Source organism: Protopterus annectens, chromosome 17.part0, assembly GCF_019279795.1.
Source record: "Protopterus annectens isolate FY-2018-M chromosome 17.part0, PAN1.0, whole genome shotgun sequence".
Taxonomy (NCBI): Eukaryota; Metazoa; Chordata; order Ceratodontiformes; family Protopteridae; genus Protopterus; species Protopterus annectens.
In genome coordinates, this window is record NC_056751.1 from 360,576,230 (window position 1) to 360,598,900 (window position 22,671).

The 22,671-nt window shown below is 44.3% G+C and overlaps 1 protein-coding gene across 2 annotated transcripts in view; it reads right to left on the reverse strand.

The window, feature by feature from the left end:
• Window positions 1-22,671, reverse strand: part of LRRC56 (leucine rich repeat containing 56) — a 1,529,270-nt gene that overhangs the window by 1,206,016 nt on the left and 300,583 nt on the right. For both annotated transcript variants that reach the window (XM_044059653.1, XM_044059654.1), the window contains one exon: window positions 18,026-18,113. In XM_044059653.1, the coding sequence (XP_043915588.1) occupies window positions 18,026-18,113 (88 nt within the window). The remainder of the gene's footprint in view (window positions 1-18,025; window positions 18,114-22,671) is intronic.

The window sequence follows — 22,671 nt, forward strand, 5'->3', positions numbered from 1 at the left end:
ACATCTCAGGTGAGCTGTGACCACTACCCATGCATTTGGTGAACACTCTGGGGGCTGTAATGAGGCCAAAGGGCAGGGCTCGGAACTGGTAATGATTGGCTCCCAACCAGAAGCGCAGATGATCCATGGATGGCCTGGCCATTTTTATGTGGTAGTACACATCCTGGAGATCTATTGAACACATCCAATTGTCTTTCCCTAAGAAGGGCAGTATCGACTGAAGCATGACCATCCAAAACTTCTCTTTCTTTACAGATTTGTTTAGCCTGCTGGGGTCCAATATAGGTCTCCAGTCCCCTGTCTTTTTTGGAACTAAAAAGAATCTTGAGTAAGTTCCGGATCCTGTCTGGTCTGCTGGGACTCAGATGACTGTTTTTCTTAGCAACGTTTGGACCTCTACTGTTGCTTGTTCCCTGTAACTGGGTGGAACGTCCAGGATTTTTTTTGTCGGTAGAGGGGGTGTGGCGAATGGAATGAAGTATCTTCTGGAAATGATACTTTGTACCCAGATGTCGTTTATTTTGAGCCAGGCATCTGGGTACAAAGATAAGCGACCCCCGACTACCTCCAGAACAGGACAGTCGAGCCTCCTTTCAGGAGAGCTGGTATGGCTTCCCAAAGAAGTGATCTCTGTCGCCCTGGTTTTGCAGACCCCCTCTGCCATGAGGGTGGCATCTTCTATTATTGTCCCCACTGCTGCTCCTGGGGGGGGGGGTTCACCATGTGTGTCCTGAAAGGCTCCTTGGTCTTTTTGGAACCACATTTTCCCTCCCCTTTGACCCTTGGGATAGGGTCTTGGTAGGGGTGGAAAAGTGGACTCAGACGGCAGACAGAGTCTTTCCTTCCTGCTCACACCTGGTCAAAGTTTCCTTAACTTTGGGCCCAAAAAGGGACGAGCCATCAAAAGGGGTATTCACAAAGGATGACTTGAAGGGCTCTGCAAAGGAACACAAGCGCATCCAGGAGTGCCTCCTAAGAGCAACTCCTGTACCGCTTGCACTGCTCATTCCATCAGCTGCATATGAAATGAGGTGCATGGATGAGTTAACGATGGAACTGAGGGTTGCAAGCTGGGAGGCAACTTTGTCTGTAGCTTCTGCAGCTACTGTACCCTGAAGAGTATCTCACAACTCTTTAAGGAGATCTCTTTGTAGTCTCGTGAAAGAGGTTAAGTAGTTAAGCAAACGGGGTGTAAAAGTCGCTGAACTAAACATGCGCTTCCCATATCTATCCATGATCCTGGAGTCTCTGTTAGGAGAATGGATAGAAGAGGAAGTTTCTGACATTTCCTTTTTGGTGGCTGCCGCCACCACCATGGCATCAACTGGCACACCTTTGGTCAAGAAAGATTTATCCTGGGGGACAGATATGAACTTATTAGGCCTCCTAGGGACAGGCTCCATGGTGTCCAGAGGCTCCCATGCCCTTCGTGAAACCAGCTGCATAAGCGCATCGAAGGGTGGAGACACCCAAGAGGTGGAGGGCTGAGACCCAAAAGCCTTCAAGAGAACCGACTCGTCCTCAGTAGGGTTTGTGGACTGCCAGTCACCCCTCTGCAGGTTTGTGGACTACCAGTCACCCCTCTGCCTAAGGATTTCAAGTATCTTTGCAAAAGAGATATCCTCAAAGGGAGACAGTGGGGACCCTTCTGATTCATCCAAGTCAGTATCAGATGTTAAGGACTCCTGAGGGGAGTCCAGATGTTTCATCTTACAAACTCTCTTCCTTACCAGAAGCTCCCACTGATGAGGTCTCAGAACAGCATGGGCCACCCAGTGGGGCTTCTTGAGGCTCTGGGACTCTACACTTGACCAGAATCTGTGAGGAAGAAGCCAGACCTGAGGTTGAGGAAGTCTTAAGAGACATAACTCTCCTCATGGCATTGAAGGCACGTCTGCTCCGATGCAAAGGGACAGACTGATCCGAGGAAACTGTCGATACCCCCCGGCACCGGGACAGTGGGCTCCGAGCCCGAGGTAGGAGCCAAGCTCATCCGAGCCAAAGCCCCGAGAGGCAAAGTCAGAACCGACAAGTCAGACAGACTATCCTCCCCAGACCCGAACAGAGAGCGTCAGCTCTTAGAGTCCTCGATCGGCACAGAGGACATCAGAGTGAATGGAGCCAAAGACACTGGAGCAGGCGTCCGCTCCGAAGGCTCCACAATCAACAAGTCTGACTCCTCTGGCTCTGAAGGACCAGTATGGCTTGGAGGAGGAAAAGTTGTAGCTGGTATCAGGGTCTTCGGCTCTGAAGCCAGTTGGGTCAGAGCCGATAAAATTTTTGCAAAGGACAGTGCCTGAAACAGCTTCTGCACCACACGATCCACATCCAGATCAGAAAGGCTAATAGAGGGCCGAGATGAATGGACTGAAGGTGGTAGTGATTGTAATAAGCGAGACTTAGGAATTTCGGATACCAGTTCCAGGACTGATGACCGGCTCTAAAAAGATAAGACTGTCAGCTCCGATGTCTGTGGAGCTGTCGAAGATTTCTTTGATTTTTTTTTTTTTGTCTCAGAAGTCTTACAAGACTTTGATGACTTACTGGATCCATCTTGGTCTTTCAAAGCTTCTTGGAAAGAGGGTTTCAACAAGCCTCTGTCTATCAACTCTATCTTTCTCTCCTGTAGGACTCTGGAGGAGAAAGAATGGCATATGGAACAGCTATCCTGTAAATGCAAAGCTCCTAAACAGTACACACAATTGACATGGCTGTCAGTTACAGAATTTTTTGGCCACATTTGAGGCACTTTTTAAAGCCTGACTTGGGATGCTTATCTAGGTCAACCATATTGTATCAATCCCAAAATTAAACAGATTACTGTCAAGCAAAGACTAAGAAAAAATTTAACAGTAACCAACAGTCAAACAGCCTTTGGAAAAAAAATTAGGCTGAAGACGCACACACACAAGTAATTATGTAGACATATAAATATTAACTGTGACAGAAAAAGTCTGTCTAAAGGCACACAATATCACTGCTAAGCAGACTATACTAAAAAAAGACAGCTGCAATTTCACACACACACTAACCTTATCTAAATTCTAAACTAAGCACACTCTAAATAAACCTCATCTAAATAGTCTACAAATAGTGACAAAAGATCACTAAGAAAGCACACTCTAAGTATAATATAAAACACTTCAACTAGGCATATACAAAAAGGCCAACAAGATATTAGAAAACATACTAGGGAAAGGGAACTATACTAATAAGATAAAAGAGCTTATAAAAGTGCCTAAAACTACTATCTATTCAAATACTAAGAATATTAATAGAAATAAAGTAAAATATTTGTAATGTAAAGGTTTTACTAGCCCGAGCTAGTGAGAACCTCCGATCTGTTGCAGCGGCAAACTAGATCTGGGGTAACTCTAAGTGCATCATGGGAAAGGGACTTGGCCTCGAGCTATTTGAAGACCTCGAGCTTTATAGCAGGCTAACTCGGAACGCTCCGGGCCCATCTGTAAGAATGAACAGTGAGATAGAACAACTTCACATTGTCAGTTTTCTTTGGAGTAGGGGATGTGAATTAATGACTTCACGAGCAGTTAATAACAAAATATGAAAAGAATCTAGTGTAAGAAGAACCACCCTGAATTTTGATTTTCCTGTCCTAAAAATCTTGTGTCACTTTTTCTGGCAAGTAGACAGACTGTTTTAATTAAAATGAATTCTAGAAATGTAGCATCATCTGGAAGGGAGCTATGAAAACAAACTGCTTCTTCAGCACAATTTACATTTACTTCCAAACATTGTTCTAGCCGTTTTATATAACATTCTTACCTAAATGAGCAATGCAATGGGAATGGAGACCAAAGCAGCTACGGTGATGGAAAAAAAAACAGTGAGATGTGAAAATGACTTGGAAGGTACTCTGATTTCAGTGAAACAGTTTCAAGGGAAGAGCTTTGGCTTGTAATAGGAACTGGCCTACATCCTACACAACTCAAAATTACTCTTCAGTTAATTAGTAGCAGGTTCTTGCCACTACAATAACTAATATTCAGCAATGGCTTGTACACCAACATAGATCTCATTAATGACAGTAATGAAGAAGATTCAGTGAGAAAACAAAACATACACAGAATTTTAAATCAATTACGTACACATCCTGTTACGAGAATGGCTTTTTCATTGGAGAAGTATTTTTCAGAAACATGCACAAATTTCCCTGAACATATGTCTCACAGATCTTGCAGTCTTAACATGTTCTACAGTCTTCTCAGTTATCTATATTAAGTGAAGAACCAAAACAAAGAAAATTCAGAATAAAAGTCTTTTGCTTGCAGGATGTCTACCCCATGCATACTTGCCATCCAGTTTCAATGGGGAAGCCGACAAAAAAAAATAAAAAACATAAAATGCATTTTCATCTACTGTTAAGGAAAGATTACTGAACAGGAAATCTTTGGCCAAAACAATGACAAAATACTACAGATGGAACCAAACCTACTCACCCTTAATGTATCTAAGGCTGCTGCAGTGTTCTTTGGCACACACCAGTGATTATGCAGAACTATCCCCTACAAATAAACACACTAAATAATGAACCCAATCAATCAGAAGTAGAATACAAATGCCTCGGCCTTACAAGTGATCAAATAATATCTTTCAAAAAGCACACATTTGCCTTCATAGCTAAAGTCCCTGCACAGTTTAAAAGCCTCTTACTTTAACTGTCTCACTCCTGATACAAGAAACACCACAAAAATACCCTCAACCCCAGAAATGAATATGCACTCCCCATTATCACATGTAATCAATTCTATAACACAGATTAACTCAAAATGACCTCCAGTCCCATATGCAGGCTTAGTTATGCCTCACCTCAACTTGAGCACCAGGACACTAATTGGTTACCAATCACAGCATGCTCCATCCTCCTACTATCCTCTCATATATTTAAAACAGTGGTTTCTATCCCTCCCTCAAAGGTAAATTTCAGCAAAACACTTACTCTGTATTATCTGCCCTTCAGTCTTGCCCTAAGAGAAAAATGCTTCTCAAAAGTTATCCCTGCCAAATGGATTCACTTCCCTTCAGACCTCATAAGCTATCACTAGCTACAAAATGTTCAAGAAAAAGCTACACAAACATGCCGACATAAACATATAAATATACATGTTTTATAGATAAGGATACCTAATCTCTGTTAACAAATTCTCACAATGTCACCTGCACTTGTGTCACTTCCACAACTCTCTGTTGTTAATAGTTTCTCTAGCATCTCAGACAATCATTACTAAATACTGTACTACAGTTATTAAATAATGTTCTCTACAGTCTTGATACAAATGCATATTCTTTATAATGGGAAGAATCCAGCATAATGTTGGAGATCCACTTAATTTAAACATACTTCCCACATTAATGTAGTTGCTCAGGACACTATTTGAGGTACTTTCTTTGCAATTCACAAATTGTGAATGGTTTGCGCTCAAATATGTGTGTTCACTGTTATACACAATGCAAATGCTTTGTAATTCTCTGTGTTAGAACATTAAGGTCATGGCTGAAACAAGTCCCAGGACCAACCCATCTACCCAGATAAAGTCTTAAATGGAAATAAATAAAAAAACAGAGTTAAGAGACCAAAAGTTTCTAAACAAAGTAGAGGAATTCAGGATAGAACTTATGAATGCTGCAAGTAGATGGGGCTTGTGTTCCCTGATGCTGGTGGAGTTTCTGAATGACACAGGTATATTATTTTTTTTCTCCCTCTTCATTTCTACTTCCATTTCTACCTGTCCTGCAGCTGGTGCTCTACATACTGCCTACAATCTCTGCTGAATATTCATCTGCCTCCAACAGTAAAAATAGAGTACAAACTGATCTTTTAAAGAAGAAGCCAACATGTTATGTTTTCTGTTGCTGGATTATTTCCTACAGAAATTTTGCTACTTGACAATAAACATGAAAGAAGTTAGCACATTCAGAGCCAGATCCAGCATTGGGTAACCTGGGCAGTTGCCTAGGGCGCATTGGCTAGGAAAGGTCCCTGCTGGCCGGTGGACTGTCACATTTCTGTTTCTATTTAAAAAAAATGTGTTTTTTAAGGCATTCTTCTTTAACAATGGTGGAATGTAGAATAGACAACAACATGAGCACATTACTCTCCCTGGATGGACAAGAGTGAGTGAGTGAGTGAGTGAGTGAGTGAGTGAGTGAGTGAGTGAGTGAGTGAGTGATAAATTTGCTCAGGTTCAAACCCTGTACCTTAGTTACAGGAAACAAGAACCAAAGTCTTCTACTCCAACTACGAAGCTACTAAAAAAATTGAGTTTCAAGTGCAATTTCAAGAAATTGAGTTTCAGGTGCATATTCAAGGAATTAAGCTTCAGAGGCATTTTCAACTAAATGAGTTTCAAGTGCATTTTTCAAGGAACTGAGCTTCAAGTGTATTTTCAAGCAATTGTCAGCTTCAAGGGAAAAGAAGTTTACTGCTGCTCATGCTAAGTCTGTTTACAATGTGCAACTGTTTTGTTTAGCAAATGGTATCAGTGCTATAGAATGTAAAAGCATTATTAGTAGCACAACAGGCAGCATACTTTCTTTTGATGCAGAAGGCTGTGGGTTCTACTTCCACAGCATGTAGGAGGATTGTTGATACTGTGTTGTACTTTAAGGGGGTTGCTGCAGTCCTGAGTATGTCCTCCTTTGGATGAGATGCCTAGTAACTATGAACCAGTTATCAGTTTGCCATCCATTTCCTACTGCAATATTATCAGCCTACCATTTTTTAATGTAATACATGCAATTTATTCATCAAGGGCAGCAGGCACTGAATTTGTAGACGAAACACCAAAATATAAAGTTGTTTGCTAGCAGCAACCCATTAGTTAAAGATCTCATTGATGTGGAATTATTGAAGATGACTTTTACTTCTCCAGAGATTGTGCATATTAACTGACATTGATGGACTGCAATGACAGAAGTCTGAGTGGCCTTTTTATGGTTGAAATGTTCTGAATTGAGCATTTTTGTCATTATTGGTTCACATGCTTTGTTTCATTGCTTACTGGAAAAATGTTCAAAACTACAAATTTAAAACACATTCTAACAAGTGGCGCTGATTATACAAGGAATATAATTTAATACAATCAGTAAGGTGAATCAAAGAACAAAATCATGTGTGCATGGTCCTAAAAATGTGTGCAAGGGCCTATGGTTTGAAAACAGTCCAAAGGTAAACTTTATCCACAATTGGCAAGATGCATTTTCTTTGAATGTGGGTTTCAGTGCTGTTTCAATGAATGTGAGTTTCAAGGGTACAAAAGTTTTAATGCCAAGTCTGTTTCATTCTGAGAATATACTGCTTTGCTTAGCAAATGTTTATCAGTGTTTTTGCTATAAAATTTGAAATAAAAGTTTTAAATTAAATCCAAATATCGGTTCATAGGTTGGTACTAGGCTATTGGCCCTATTGACTATACAAGCCTAGCCATAACAATTCCCTGGCTATTTCTTCCCACAATGCTTACTTTGCAAAAGAAGATAAAAGGATTGCTGATACCTCAGTTTTAGTAGTAGTGTAAAGACCCTACCTCAGGACTTGATAAAAAAAATGACTACAGCCTGTTATGATGTTAAAAAGTATAGCTGCGTAAGTAAATATACCATAAAAAGAAGTTATGTACTCACCATAACGTTCCATCTGAGTAGCTGTACTTCATTTGTCTTCAACCTGTAGGTCTATGGATCCAAATCAGATTGGCTGCATAACCAGCATCTGATCCGAGCTCCAAGCTCCTCCCCCACCCATAATGCCCACTGTCTCCTTCCTCCCCTCAGATTGAGTATGCTGCTCAACAAAACATAAGCCCAACCCAAGAAGACCTTACCAGTACTGGCACCTCCAAAATTCCTGAGCCAAGCATACCAAGGGACACCTCTGGAATGTTCATCTCCCAAATACAAGACCAGGACAATAGTGATAAGGTTGGGAAAAGGAGGGGGGGTGGTTGAAGACAAATGAAGTACAACTACTCAAATGGAACATTATGGTGAGTACACAACTTCTTTATCTGGAGTAGTTGACTTAATTTGGTCTTCAACTCATGGGACAGAGTCCCCAGCTACAATCACCTGGGTGGCCCTTATGGAAGGATATTCTGGAGCACTGCAGAGCCAAATGATGCCTTATTCCTGGATACAATGACCAATTTGAAATGTGAGATGAAAGTATGAGGTGAGGATCAGGTGGCTGCAGAACAAATATCATCCAGTGACACCCTGGACCAAAAAGCCGCTGCAGTGGCCGTAGACCTGGTGGAATGGGCTTTTACCTGACCGGGAGGGAAAATTCCTTTAATAGAGTATGCTTGAATAATGCAGTGGGAAATCCAATGAGCAATAGTGACTTTAGAAATTGGGTTCCCCAAGAATGGCTTTGAATAGGAGACAAACAACTGATCCAATTTATGAAAGGATTTCGTCCTGTGTAGGTAAAATCTCAATTGCCTGTGTACATCCAGAAAATGAAATTTATATTCACCTGTTCTGGAAATTTTGAAAAAAGACAGGAAGATTGATAGTTTGATTAATATTGGCTTCTGACACCACTTTGGGAAGGAAGGAGTGATTAATGTGCAGGGAAATGCTGTCCTTATGAAAAATCATGTAAGGAGCTTTGATGGATAATGCTTGTAGTTCCGATACCCTCCACGTAGATGTAATAGCTACCAAAAAGGCAGTCTTTCAAGACAGATACTGCAAATCTACCGAAGCTGCAGGCTCAAACGGGGGGGGGGAGACTAAAGCCTGAAGTACAAAAGCGAGGTCCCATGGGGGCATAGGATCCTATTTTTGGATGTGGCATTTGCCAATATTTGCTGGCTTTTTTGTTTTTTCTAGTTGTTTTTGGCCGTGCATAGGTTTTACGGGCACCTGCTTGTGTTCGAAAGGCATAGGATCCTTCACCAGAGGCCTTAAAAGAAAGGTACCTTTAAGGAAGGTCTTGCAAAGCCTAGAAGAGGCTAGTGAAGACATATTCTTCCCCACATGAAAATTAGAAATAGCAGCCAGTTGGACTTTCACAGTGGAGGAACTAGCCCCTTGTCGAAAGTTCCTTGCCAAAAATTCTAATACTGTTGGGACAGGAGCCATAAAGGGATCCAAATCGGCCCATATGGAGAACTGTTTCCACTTGCTATGGCATACTTTTCTGATGGTAGATTTGTGAGCCACCACCAAAATGGTTTTAACTGGAGAAGATAAACCAGGAGTCCTAATAATCAAGAGAACTGGAGCAGCCAAGCGGTGAGTTTCAGGCTGTCCAGGTCTGGGTGAGGAATCCCCGAGGGATGTGAAATGAGATCTAGAACCGGATCCAAGATCCATGGTGGAACTACTAGATGAGACCAAAAGGAGGGAAACCAGACTTGGAGAGGCAAGAATGGGGCAATGTGGATCACTGTGTTCCCCAGCCTGTGAGCTTTCTGAAGAAACTTCGAAATGAGAGGTAACGGGGGTAGGCATAAAGAAGACTGGGAGGCCAAGTATGGACCAGTGTGTCTCTGGGGACTTCCCCCTGTGGGGGATTCAGAGTGAAGAACTCTCTGCATTTCACATTGGAAGGAGATGCAAAGAGATTGCAACAAGGCTGGCCCCACTTGAGGAAGATCTGTTCTGCTACTGAAGCATTCAGATACCACTCGTAAGGCATCAAAATAGTCCTGCTTAGCCTGTCCACTAGAGTGTTGGACTGTCCCGGGATGTGCTCTGCCACCAGAAAATGGCCAGTGGAAATCGCCCATTCCCAAACTCTCATGGCTTTGTGACAAAGGGGGGTAAGACCTGGTCCCTCCTTGTTTGTTGATATAACAGACTACAGACATGTCTGTCTAGATCGCAATAGTCTCTACATGAAGATGGACAAGGAGGGCCTGCAATGCAAGAAGAACTGCCCTCATCTCCAGGATGTTGATATGCAAATTGGTCTCGGAAGGGGATAACGTGCCTTGAACTGTCATTCCCGAGCAATGTCCCCCCACCCTAGCTGGGAGGCGGTCGTGGTCACTGTGCTTTGGGAAAGAATGGAAGAAAGGAACACCCCCTGACAAGGTCCAGGGAAAGAATCCACCACTGGAGAGTCCCTGCAAACCCAGGATAGGCGGACTGGATGGGACAATTGGAGATCTAGTAGAGACCATTGGACTGCTAGCGTCCACAGGAAAATTCACATATGAAGTTGTGCAAGGGGTAGTAGATTGATTGTGGCTGCCATGGACCCCAGCACCCTCAGAACTCTCTCTGCTGTGGGAAGATGAGCCTGAAGAATGTGCGAGATATGAACTCTTAGCTTGTATTGTGTACCCTTTCTGGGGTGAGGTAAACTTTCATTTGGATGGTATCCAATCGAGCCCCAATGAATTCTAGAACTTGGACTGGGGTCAGTGATGACTTGCTGAGATTGATGGTGATGCCCAGACTGTTTGCTAATAAAAGGAAATAATCCCTGGCTCGGCAAAGCAGAAGCTTGGTCGGGGCAGCAAATAGCCAATCGTCCAGATAAAGGAAGACCTGAATTCCCTGAGGCCTCAGGTGAGCCGCTATGACAGCCATCACTTTGATGACACCCTGGGGGCTGTGGTGAGACCAAAGAGGAGGGCTCTGAACTGATAATAATTGTCCCCTAACCGGAAGTGGAGAAACAGTACAGTTTTGTACCTACCATAAATGTAGATGTCCGAACAGGATAGCATCTGCAGTCCTAACAAATGGGTTGTCCTGTCGTCAGGCAGCCCTTCAGTTGGCCGGATTCCAAAGTCTGGGTCTGGCCTCGGCTGGTGTCGCACTTCACCCGACGTCATCTCTGCTGGTCTTCGGGTATAAAGGCATCAGCTGACGCCATTTTCCCCAGTATTTCTTGCCCCAGATGCCAGTTGCCCTCTTGGAACACTAAATTTTGGGTAAATGCCAATGTTTCCAAAAAAAGATAGTAGGCAAACACAAAAAATAAGCATGTATGTACATATATACAAACAAATACACCATAAGAGATCCCCCCCCAGCTAGCTATTAGGAGGGTAAATACCCTAGGAGTACCACAGAGGGGAAGGAGGGTGGGTAATCCTGACTGCAGATGCTATCCTGTTCGGACATCTACATTTATGGTAGGTACAAAACTGTACTATGTCCTTCAAGGATGCATCTGCAGTCCTAACAAATGGGTAGAATACCATAGCCAAACTAGGGGAGGAGGAAGAAGAATTATGGTGTAATTAGGATCCCTTGCAATACAGCAGTGGCAAACCCTGCTCGGGATCTAGAGTATAGAGGTAAGTTATAATTCTTGGCAAATGTATGCACGGAGGTCCAAGTAGCCGCCTCAATAATGTCCTTGGTAGCCACTCCTCATAAGAAAGCTGTGGTAGTGGCTGTAGCCCTTGTAGAGTGAGGTCTTATGTTCTGTGGAATTTGCTTTCCATGGTAGGAGTAACAGAATCTTATGCAATTTCCTATCCACTTGGAGATTGTCTGTTTGGAAATTGCTTTTCCTTCCCTTCCTGTTGCATAAGCTACTAGAAGCTGGTCAGTTTTTCTATTGCCCTTGGTTCTGTCCAGGTAGTAGCGCAACTGTCTATGTACATCCAAGGTATGCAGCAGTCTTTCCCCCCTGTTCTGTGGATTGGGAAAGAAGGTAGGTAGGTGGATTGCCTGGTTTAGAGACACTCTGGATACCACCTTAGGCATAAATGTAGGATTAGTTCTCATGGATACTCTATCTTGATGGAAGATTAGGAAGGGTTGTACTGCCATTAAGGCCTGTAGTTCCGAAACCCTTCTTGCTGAAGTAATTGCCAGTAGGAAAGCAGTTTTCCAGGATAGGTGTTGAAGATCTGCTGTTGCTGCTGGTTCGAATGGAGGGAGTGTCAATTTTTCTAGCACAAAGTTCAAGTCCCATGCTGGTAATGGTGGTTTCCTAGGAGGTTTTACATTCTTGATTCCTTTGAGGAACTGCCTGAGTAGAGGATGTAAGAAGTCAGGGGGATCAAAGCTGTATTCTGCAGAAATAGTTGATGCATGTATCTTGATGGAGGAATAGGACAGGCCTGTATGGAGAAGCTCTGCCAAATACTCTAGGATGTTGGCAATATCTATCTTTGACACATCTTTTCCTCTTTCAGTACTCCAAATGACAAACCTTTTCCATTTCCCTGCATAGTTCCTTCTTGTAGAAGGTCTGCGGGCCTCAAGGATAATGTCTTTAACCCTTTGGGATAAATCTGGGTTAGTTGCTGTTATGTAATGTTCCAGGCAGTCAGTTGCAGAGTTTTTAGGTTTGGATGCATGATGTTGTAGTCATTCTGAGTTAACATCAAAGGCATCAGGGGTAGTGTCCACGTTCTCCCCAGAGACATGCTCCTCAGCAATGGATACCAGTGTTGTCTTGGCCAATTTGGAGCTATCAGAATTATCCTTGGACGCTCCTCTTTGATCTTCAGTAGTACCTTGTGCATCAAAGGAAGAGGTGGAAATGCATATGCTGTCAGGCCTTTCCAACTGAAGGAAAGAGAGTCCACCTTCCATGCAAGTGGGTGGTATGTCCTTGTGCAGAATTTCTTGCGCTGGTGATTGAGTGGGGATGCGAATAGGTCTATTTGTGGCATTCCCCATTTCTTTGTGATGGCCTTGAAGATGTCCGGGTGTAGCATCCATTCGTGAGCATCCGAGGTAGTTCTGCTTAACATGTCTGCTAGGATGTTTTCTTTTCCCGGTACAAATATTGCCTGTAACTGAATGTTGTAACTCAGAGCCATATTCCATAGGTCCAGAGTCATTCGGCATAGGGGGTATGAATGAGTGCCTCGCTGTTTGTTGATGTACCACATGACTGTGGTGTTGTCTGTCCTTATCATTAAATGGCCTTCTTTGAGGAATGGTCTGAAATTCTGGATTGCTAGTTTTACTGCCAGCATTTCTTTTTGATTTATGTGCAGGTGCAGTTGATCTGGAGTCCATAATCCTTGTATGCATTTGTCCAGCATGTGGGCACCCCAACCTAGGTCTGAGGCGTCCGTTGTGATGGTTTGGCTTGCTTGAAAGTTGTGGAAAGGCAAGCCTGGGTTTGACTGGCATGCTTGAGCCCACCATAAGAACTCTTGTTTCAGGCATGGGATTAGTGGTATTTCGGTTTCTAAGCTGTGTCTGTGTTGAGACCATAAATTCTTTAGGTACCACTGTAGCTTTCTCATATGCAGTCTGGCGTGGGGGACCAGGATTATGCATGATGCCATGAAGCCCAAGGCCTGCAGTACTTTCCTTGCTGTTAGTTTGTTCTGCTTTGTTAATGCCAAGAAGTAAAGAGGGAGTTGTTCTTGTTTTTCTGCAGTTAGGAATGCCATCTGTTTTACTGTGTCCAATTCTGCACCCAAGAATGTTCTTGTTTGGGATGGTATCAGTCTTGACTTTTTTAAATTGACTGTGTATCCCAGGGCTTGTAGTAAGCAAATGACTCTTTGTAAGTCTTTTGTCAGCTTGCTTTTGTTGTCCGCTTGTATCAGGCAGTCGTCCAGGTATGGATAAATTTGGATTCCCTGTAGCCTGCAATGAGCGATTACTGATGCCAGGCATTTTGTGAATACTCTGGTCGCAGTAGATAAGCCAAAGGGCAATGCTGAGAATTGATAATGCTCTGATCCTGCAAGAAATCTGAGGTATCTTCTGCAATTTGGTCGTATGGGGACGTGCAGCTATGCCTCCTTGAGATCTAGAGTTACCAGCCAACACTCCTTGCCCAGCATGGGAAGAAGTTGCTGTAGGGTCAGCATTTTGAATTTTGGAACAATGATGAATGTGTTTAAAGCGGACAGGTCGAGAATAGGTCTCCAACTTTTCTCTTTTCTTGGTACTAGGAAGAGTCTGGAGTAGAATCCTTTGCCCTGTTCTGTTGATGGTACCCTTTCCACAGCTCTCATCTTTGTTAATTGAGCTATCTGTTTTAGAGCTTCTGTTTTCTGATTTGGAGGTAGGTTTGGCATTCCTCTTTTTACTGGTAAGGTGTGGAAATGAAACCTGTAGCCTTGGTCTATAGTCTGCAAAATCCACTTGTCTCTTGTGATATAGTGCCATTTTTTTGAAAATAAGGCTAACTTTCCACCTAAGGGTGCTGCTATTTGTTCCCTGGTAGGCGGTGTCAGAGCCAAGTCACTGTGATTGTCCTGTTGCAGTGGCAGTGGTTGTGTCTGTGCCTCGTTGGTTATTGGCTTGCCACTGGCGTCCTCTGTAGGCACCTCCTCTGGATTGATTTCTGCCTCTGGAACGTCTATTCCTGCCTCTCTGAGATTTAGAGGAGTCTGGAAAGGACCAATTTTTGGAAGGCCAGTTCCTGCTAAACCTTGGGGCTGAACCTGTAAGAAATCTTTAACTGTTTGTACAGATTTTGCCTTCTCTTCCATTTTCTTCATTACTTGCTGAGCAGGAGAACCAAATAGACTGGCCTTATCCATAGGAGCATCTAATAGCTTTGCTTTAACATGATCCGGCAAGACCTGTTCTTTCAACCATGCATGCCTTCTTATAACTGTGCCAGTCATGGCTGATCTAAATGAAGCCTCCAGTGCATCATAGCCACATTTTAAAGAATGGTTACTAACCTGCTGAATGTTATTCACCATTTCTAAAATATATTTCTTATCTAAGGAATCATCAGAGGACAGTTTCTTAGTTAACTGATCAAGCATAAACTCTTGGTATTGGATCATATGAAACTGACAGTTCAAAGCTCTAGCTGAGAGAGTAGCAGAGGTGTAAACTTTTTTACCCCATCTCTCTAAGGACCTGGATTCCCTTTCAGAAGGGAGAGGGTTTTTTGCTGAGGTCGAAGCTACTGCCTTAGGCCCCTGGGAGATAGTCTCAGGATCTGCCAGTGGAGCCTTGTATAGGTGGTGATGAGTGTCCGGTACCCTGTAAAACCTATCGGGCTTGGCAGGGGCCGGAGGTAAAGTATCAGGAGCAGTGCAAACATCATTAAATGCATCATCCACAACAGGAAGAACTGGAGGTATAGCTAAGGGCCTATGTTGCGGTAAATGTAGAAAGGTCCTAAGCCTTTTTCTTGAATCTGAGAAATCTTGTCCCTGCCATTGGAATTGCTCTCTCATGGCATGTAAGGTTTCCCCAAAGGAAAATTCCTCTGGTGGAGAGGCAGAAGGAATAGATTCTTCAGCATCGGAATCTTCATAAGTAGAAAAAGGAGCCTCTGGATGGTCTGTAATGTCTGAATTATCAGAAGAATCATCTGAGGACACTGGCTCAGGGGGCTCTGCTCTAGGTCTCTTTTCTGGAGGCTGAGAGGCCCTGTCTGGGTGAGATTGGGGTCCCCTTATTAAAGAGATGGGATCCTCTGCCAGAGTAAGCATTTGGGAACTGGAACTGGGCCTGTGTGAGGGGGGCTTAACAGGCACTGATTTAGCAGTTTTGGCTGCTTTAGCCCTGGCAAAGGCCTTTATAGACATGGCTGCAGGAGGCCTAGCAGCACCACGTGCTGGGGTAGAGACATCCAAAGGGATGGTGTCCGATAATTCTAGAGGAACCACATTAGTAGGCAAAACTTCAGAGGCCGATTCAACTAGGGTAGCAGGAGCCTCGGTAGTAGTCATGGATTCGGCTGAAGATTGACCCGTTTGCTCGGTTTCGGCCGAAACCGAGACACTCGCGGTTTGCTTAACTGTGGTTTCGGCCGAAACCGCGGACCGCGAGTGTCGGTCTTTTTCTTTGCGTTTCTTAATTTGAGAAGTCGGAGGATCCGACGGCATAATGTACGCAAAATCTGAGCCGAAAAACTGTTCAGCAAACTCCGACCGATGCCTAAGCGTTCGTCGGTTGAAGGAAGCACAGGCTAAACAGGCTGCTACGTCGTGGTCTGGGCCTAAACAAGGTAAGCAGTAAGAGTGGAAATCTTTATGAGGTATTTGTTTCCCACAAGTTAAACAGTTATTTACTTTTTCTGACATCGGCTGAGGCAAGAAAGAGTCCCCAACGGGGTACTTAGCTTTTTAGAAGTCTTCGAAGTAGTATTCGGTAGTAGTAATCTCTGGATCTGACCGACCGGCACTTGCGAACAGCTTCTGCTTCGGGCGCCACGCGGCAAGAAAGACTGAGGAAAATGGCATCGGCTGATGCCTTTATACCTGAAGACCTGCAGAGATGACGTCGGGTGAAGTGCGACACCAGCCGAGGCCAGACCCAGACTTTGGAATCTGGCCGACCGAAGGGCTGCCTGACGACAGGACAACCCATTTGTTAGGACTGCAGATGCATCCTTGAAGGACATCTGTGAGAGTGCATGTCCATCTTGATATGATAGTACACATCCTGAAGGTCGATCGAGCAAATCCAATCTTTCGCCTGCAGGTAGAGCAGGATGGATTGAAGAGTGACCATCCGGAATTTCTCCTTAGCTACTGACAGGTTCAAGGTGGATAGATCCAAAATGGGTCTTAGGTCCCCTGTTTGTTTTTGGCACTAAAAAGAATCTGGAATAAATGCCAGATCCGGATTGGTCTAGGGGGACGAGTTGGATGACTCGCTTTCTTAGCAGCTTGTCTATTCCTAGGGCTGCTACCTCCCTTTGCGCTGGTGGAACATCTGGGAAGTGATTTGGTGGGAGAGGTGGATCGATGAACGAGATGGAATAACCTCTGGATATAATTTGCAATACCCAGTGATCTGTTGTTATGGACTCCCACACCGCTGGGTGTAGCGAAAGTCACCCCCCGACTGCCTCCAAAGACGAGCAGTCGGGCAGCCCCTCAGGGATGTTGCTCGGGTCTGTCCGAGAATGGTTCTAGAGACCCGTAATTTCTCGGACACCCTCTGCCTCTAGGACAGTGTCTGTCATAACCCCCTCTGCCTCTGGTGGAAGGGGAGTCCTGGGTGTCCCGGGAGAACTTAGATTTCCGGAACCACATCTTCGTTGACCCTTGCTGATTCCTTGAGAAGGATCTTTGAGGGGCGGAGAAGCAGATCCCAATGGCAGACAGTGTCTTCCCGTCCTTCTCACTCTGGACCAGGGTCTCACGAACTGACTTCCCAAACAGGGAAGAACCATCGTACGGGGCATTTGCAAAAGATGCCCTGAAGGGTTCCGAGAACTGACAAAGGCAGAGCCAGGCATGGCACCTCCTGGCAACGCCAGAACCGGCTGCCCTGGTGGATCTCTCCATAGCATGGGAGGGAAAACGTGTGGATGTTTGCTACTGTGGCCATCTGTGTGGAGACAGTCTTCTTGCCCTCTGCCAACATGGGCTCCAGGGACGACTCAGCGACCTCCTTAACTAGATCTCGCTGCCGTCGAATGACGTGCACCATATAGTTTAACACCCTTATAGCAAAGGTTGCTGAAGCGTACACCCATTTCCCTAGATGGTCCATGGTCCTTGACTCCCGGTCAGGAGGCTGGACCATAGAGCTCTCCTGCGCGAGCTCTTTCTACATGGTGGCTGCCACCACCATAGCATCCACTGGGGACACCTTTCTCCAACTAGTCCCATCTGGTGGGGGGCTGAGGACCTTATTTGGTCACTTGTGGATGGACTTCACAGTGTCCAGTTCCTTCCATGCCCAAGATGTTATGAGGTCCACAAGCGGGTCCATGGGAGGGGACACCCAGGAAGTAGATGGGTCTGAGCCGAATGCCTCTAGGTAATCATTGTAGAGGTAAAGCAAAAAACAGAATGCGCACTGAGAGGTTTGAACAGTGTTTATGGTAACTGGAGAGAAATAGCCAAGTAATGGGATACTAGAATGGCCCCAATCACTACCTGCCAGGCCCCCATTTGATCATGATCGAGCTCTGATCACATTAATCAATGAGCAGAAGTAAAAACTGTATGAGGAAGATGAACATATGGTGCAACCATGTATGAGCAGCACTGCTAAAACAGGGCAAAGCACTAAAACCTGTTAAACAATTCAGTTCTACTTTGCATTTTCAACATAATTAAAAATAGTTATTAAAACCAGTGAAACATATTTTTCTTCATCAGGGTAAATAGCTGATGTCATAAAAATTTCTCACCAAAATTTCCCAGGCTGTTTTCTTGAGTGTACACAAGCATTTCCAAAGTCTTCACTTGTTTCAGATCTTCTGCACCTGTTAGTGCTAACTGCATATATAATAGAGACAAACATGAATTGACAGTTGATATATAAACCACAGTTACATATCTGATTTTGGAATATTCAAATTCAAATGAGATACATACATGCACACACAACAGAGTTAGCAACAGACATTAAATGCTTTCTAGTCTTTTAGATTTAGCAGCTAGCTATCACACCAGCTGTCCCCAAATTCCCATTTCAATCTCTTCTATTTATCCAAAAAGTAACGTAACATTTTCCATACACCTAGCTTTTACTATCCTTGAAGGCACAGTCCTCCATATTTCCTGCACTATTTCATGAAAGCAATACTTCCTTTCTTCCCTTTGCAGACTGTACAAGTCATATCTCCAACCTCTCACTTCTATCTTTCCTCCTAAATACCCAACACCAACCTTGCCTTTTATAACACAACCTAGAGCTGTTTACTGAATTTCCTGTTTGCACTTATTTTTAAAATCGTTTTTTTTTCTTAAAACTTGCATTTTATCTGTCTCTGGCCTAGCACTCAAGTGTGGGGTCATTTACTGCACTGTTATAACTTGTTGATACTTGTGAACCTCTGCTATCTTTAAAAAAACAAAAAATCTTGCTTTTTTCCCACTTTTCTGAGATTTAAAAAAGTTCAGTTACAGGCTTGCTGTTCTGAACTGTTTGTAAGTTTCTTGGAGGCCATTTTTTGCTTGGGCTAAAGGGAAGTCTCTCTGTTCATCAGTGGCAGTGATAAACATTGAGCAGCCTGCCTGCCCCTGTGGGAGTGGTTACTGCCTTGAAACTGTAGTTTTATTGGCCATTTTGGGTCAATTCCAAACTCCTTGATCTCCCTCTCTTAAAACCCTGTTTTGCGCGTTTTTGTGCATAGCGCAACAACGGGCAGCACCGCCTAATTGGGTTTAAACTATTCCTGGCTCCACGAAGTCTGCTCTATCTCTCAAATTAAACACCATATTCTTATTCTAAGGTCCTTTACTGGTCCAAATAAGTAATCTTACAAGTTAGCACTATTAAACCATAAGCACTACTTACTCTAATACTCTCTACGATTACCTTGACCCCTATTGGTCCGTCTTAATTCAGTTTCCCTATATTACTCTAGCATGTCCAAAGGTCAGTCAATGGTTTCCTCTCCAGTCCAGCTGGTGAATCTGGGAATTTTGAGGCAATGTTACAACTGTCTCATGTACACGGACAACCTTCTCCTCCTCCAAACAGGTTCAAATATATGTGAGATGCAACCATATACCCAAACTGGAGGCTGAGCTCTCTCATCTCAAAACTGGTGAAACCAGTCAGGAGGAGAAGGTAACCTCACACAACACAATTCCAGCATCACATAGTCTCATCACATCAGCGAACCAAACACATAAATACACAAAAACATACTCAGAGGCTCTAAATAAAAATCTACCTAAGCAACAGAGACCTCCAAAGCAGACATCCAAGCAAACGCTACCCCAAAACAAAACACGCACAACACATAGCCCACAAAGCCAGTGTGCCAAGCAGCCACAGCCCTTAAGGCTGAATAACACACCTGATACTCTTGTAATAGGCGACTCTATTGTCAGACACACTGACGTCCCGCTCACCAGGCTGAACAAAAAGAAGGTCACAGTGAGCTGCCTGTCGGGAGCTAGGATCCGCCACATAACGCAAGCACTCAGGTCACTCCAAAGCAAATACAAATATGACTCAGTCATCGTACATGCTGGTGTGAATGACCCGAGACGTACCTCCCTGAACTACATGAAAAGAGACATACAGGAGCTCTCTGATCATGTAGCCCAGGCCGGTATGACCCTGACCTTGACCAGCATCTTACCCTCGCCTAGAATGATGCCACAGTACAAAGACAAAATGATCGATTTTAACAATTGGCTAAAATTTTGGTGTCATTCAAAGGGGATCCAGTGTCTGTCAGCCTGGGGTGACATGCTCGACAAGCCACGTTGCTTCGCTAGGGACAGCTTGCACCTGTCACCACTGGGCTTTCGGATATTGGCAAAGGCTCTTGCCACTCCCATAGTGCCTTTTTTAGGCAAGGCTCAAAAGTCAAACCCACCTCCATAGACAACACAAGGAACAAGAAACTAAGGGTAATGCTGCTAAATGCCAGAAGTCTTAACCTCAAGATGCACGCACTCGAAGCTCTCCTCAGTATAGAGAACATCGATATCTGTGCAGTGACAGACACCTAGTTCAAGGCTCCAGAGAGCACCCCAGCACTACCAGGTTATACCTCATATCATGCTTTTCGGCCCCAAAACCCGGACCGAACCACAAAAGGAGGGGGAGTTTCCATATTTATCAAGGATATCCACACCTCCAGGTTAGTGGCATTGCACGAAGTATCGGAGATCATCCATGTGCAACTCACAGTGGGCAAGACTGCTTTTCAGTTTATAGCATCCTACAGACCACCCTCTCAAAGTCAGGAATCCCACTCAGCTTTCCTGAAAACATTGGAGAACATAAAGATCTCTCCGAACATCATTATAGTGGGCGACTTCAACTACCCAAACATAGATTGGGAGCATTACTCAAGCCCCAGCACCTTAGCCCAAAGGTTCCTGGAAATTATAAACTCAAATCCTATGGAACAACTAGTCACCACTTCCACAAGAGGGAATAACATACTAGACCTGATCATTACCAACATGGGTACTCTATGCTCCATACCAGAAGTATATCCCTCATTGGTAAGATCAGACCATAAATTAATTTCACTGGATATCCACATCCTGACCCCACCCCCAACCCAGAAAACCACAGTGAAAAACTTCTCAAAAGCGAACTTCTCACTTCTCAAAACCGAAGTGGAATCCTTCAAGGCCCCAGGGCCAGTGGAAACTACGGCCCAAACTGCAGAATCCTATATAAACGCATTCTACGGACATCTCCAGGAATGCATGGATCATGCTATCCCAAACAAAACCAAGACCCAATCATCCAAAGGCAGGCGTCCAGTCTGGTGGACCCCAGCCATAAACAAACTGTACAACAGAAGGAGGAAGCTACTACATGATAGAGCAAAATCCCTAATAGGGAAGGCAGCTTGGATCAGTACTAGCAAAAAATTACGATCCCTCATAAAATCCTCCAAGGCCAGCTTCGAGAGAAAAATTGCACAGGACACTAAAGACAATCATAAGGCTTTTTTCAGTTATGTTAGGAACCTGGGATGCAACTCCCAGACTTGTTCTGAGTTGATTCTAAACGACAAAAAATACACTGAATCCAAAGACATCGCCAATATCCTAGCAGACAGGTTCAGTGCAAACTTCTCCACCCCCTCCCCCCCAAAAGAGCAAGTATCTATCCCGGCAGAGGGCTGCCTCCCAAACATCTCTGATGCTCAGGTGAAGGCTGCCCTCTCCAAAGCAAAAAACACTGCTTCCATGGGACCAGATGGCATCCCGGGTTGCGTCCTACATGAACTCCAAGAAGAACTAACCCCTCAAATAAAACAGCTGTACAATCTCAGCCTCACTACAGGATATGTGCCCACAGAATGGCGTACAGCAACAGTGGTCCCACTCCACAAAGGTGGAGCCTCTACGGACCCTGGAAACTATCGCCCCATAAGCCTGACTAGCCTAGTCTGCAAGGCTATGGAGAGGATCATCATGGAGCTCATAAACAAAGACATTGGGGACCTACAGACACTAGATCCTACCCAATTCGGCTTCGTCAAGGGCAGATCCTGCCTTTTGAACCTGGTCGACTTCTTTGAAACAGTCACCAAAGCCATAGATGAAGGGAAGGTAGTCCACGCAGCCTATCTGGACCTAGCAAAGGCATTTGACACAATACTCCACTCGGGCATCATCGATAAGCTATCCAGCTTAAATATAAACCCCTATGTCACAAGATGGGTCACAAACTGGCTCAAAGACAGAACCCACAGAGTGAGAGTTGCTGGAGCCATGTCAGACTCGAAACCGGTCACAAGTGGCATCCCACAAGGTTCTGTCCTGGGACCGCTCTTGTTCAGTATATACTTTTCCGAGGTACAGGCCAACATGGGAGGACTATGGCTCACCAAGTTCGCAGATGACTGCAAACTGGGCGCCATAATCGACTCTCCAGCTGACATAAACATCCTTCAAAAAGGTTTCACAGAGACGGATAACTGGTGCCAGAGCCATGGTCTAAAGCTAAATGCCAAAAAGTGTATAGTCATACCCTTTGGCAAAAACAATGTGCCCACAAATTACCACATAGGCGGTAACCCATTAAGTACAGAGAAAGTAATTAGGGATCTGGGGACTCAAGTTGATAGCAATCTCTCCTTTGACAACCACATTGCCAAAGTGGTTAGAAAGACCTTCTACATAGCCCACCTCATCATGAAGGGATTCACATCTAGATCAAGAGAGGTAATCGTGCCCCTTTATTCATCCCTCATCAGACCTATCATAGAATATAATGCCCCTTTTGGGATGTACCTTACCCGACACCTGCAGCAATTAGAAAGATCCCAAAAGTACCTCACCAAGAGGATCAAGGGACTTAAGCAGATGCCATATGCTGCTCGGTTAAAAAAACTCCAGCTCTACT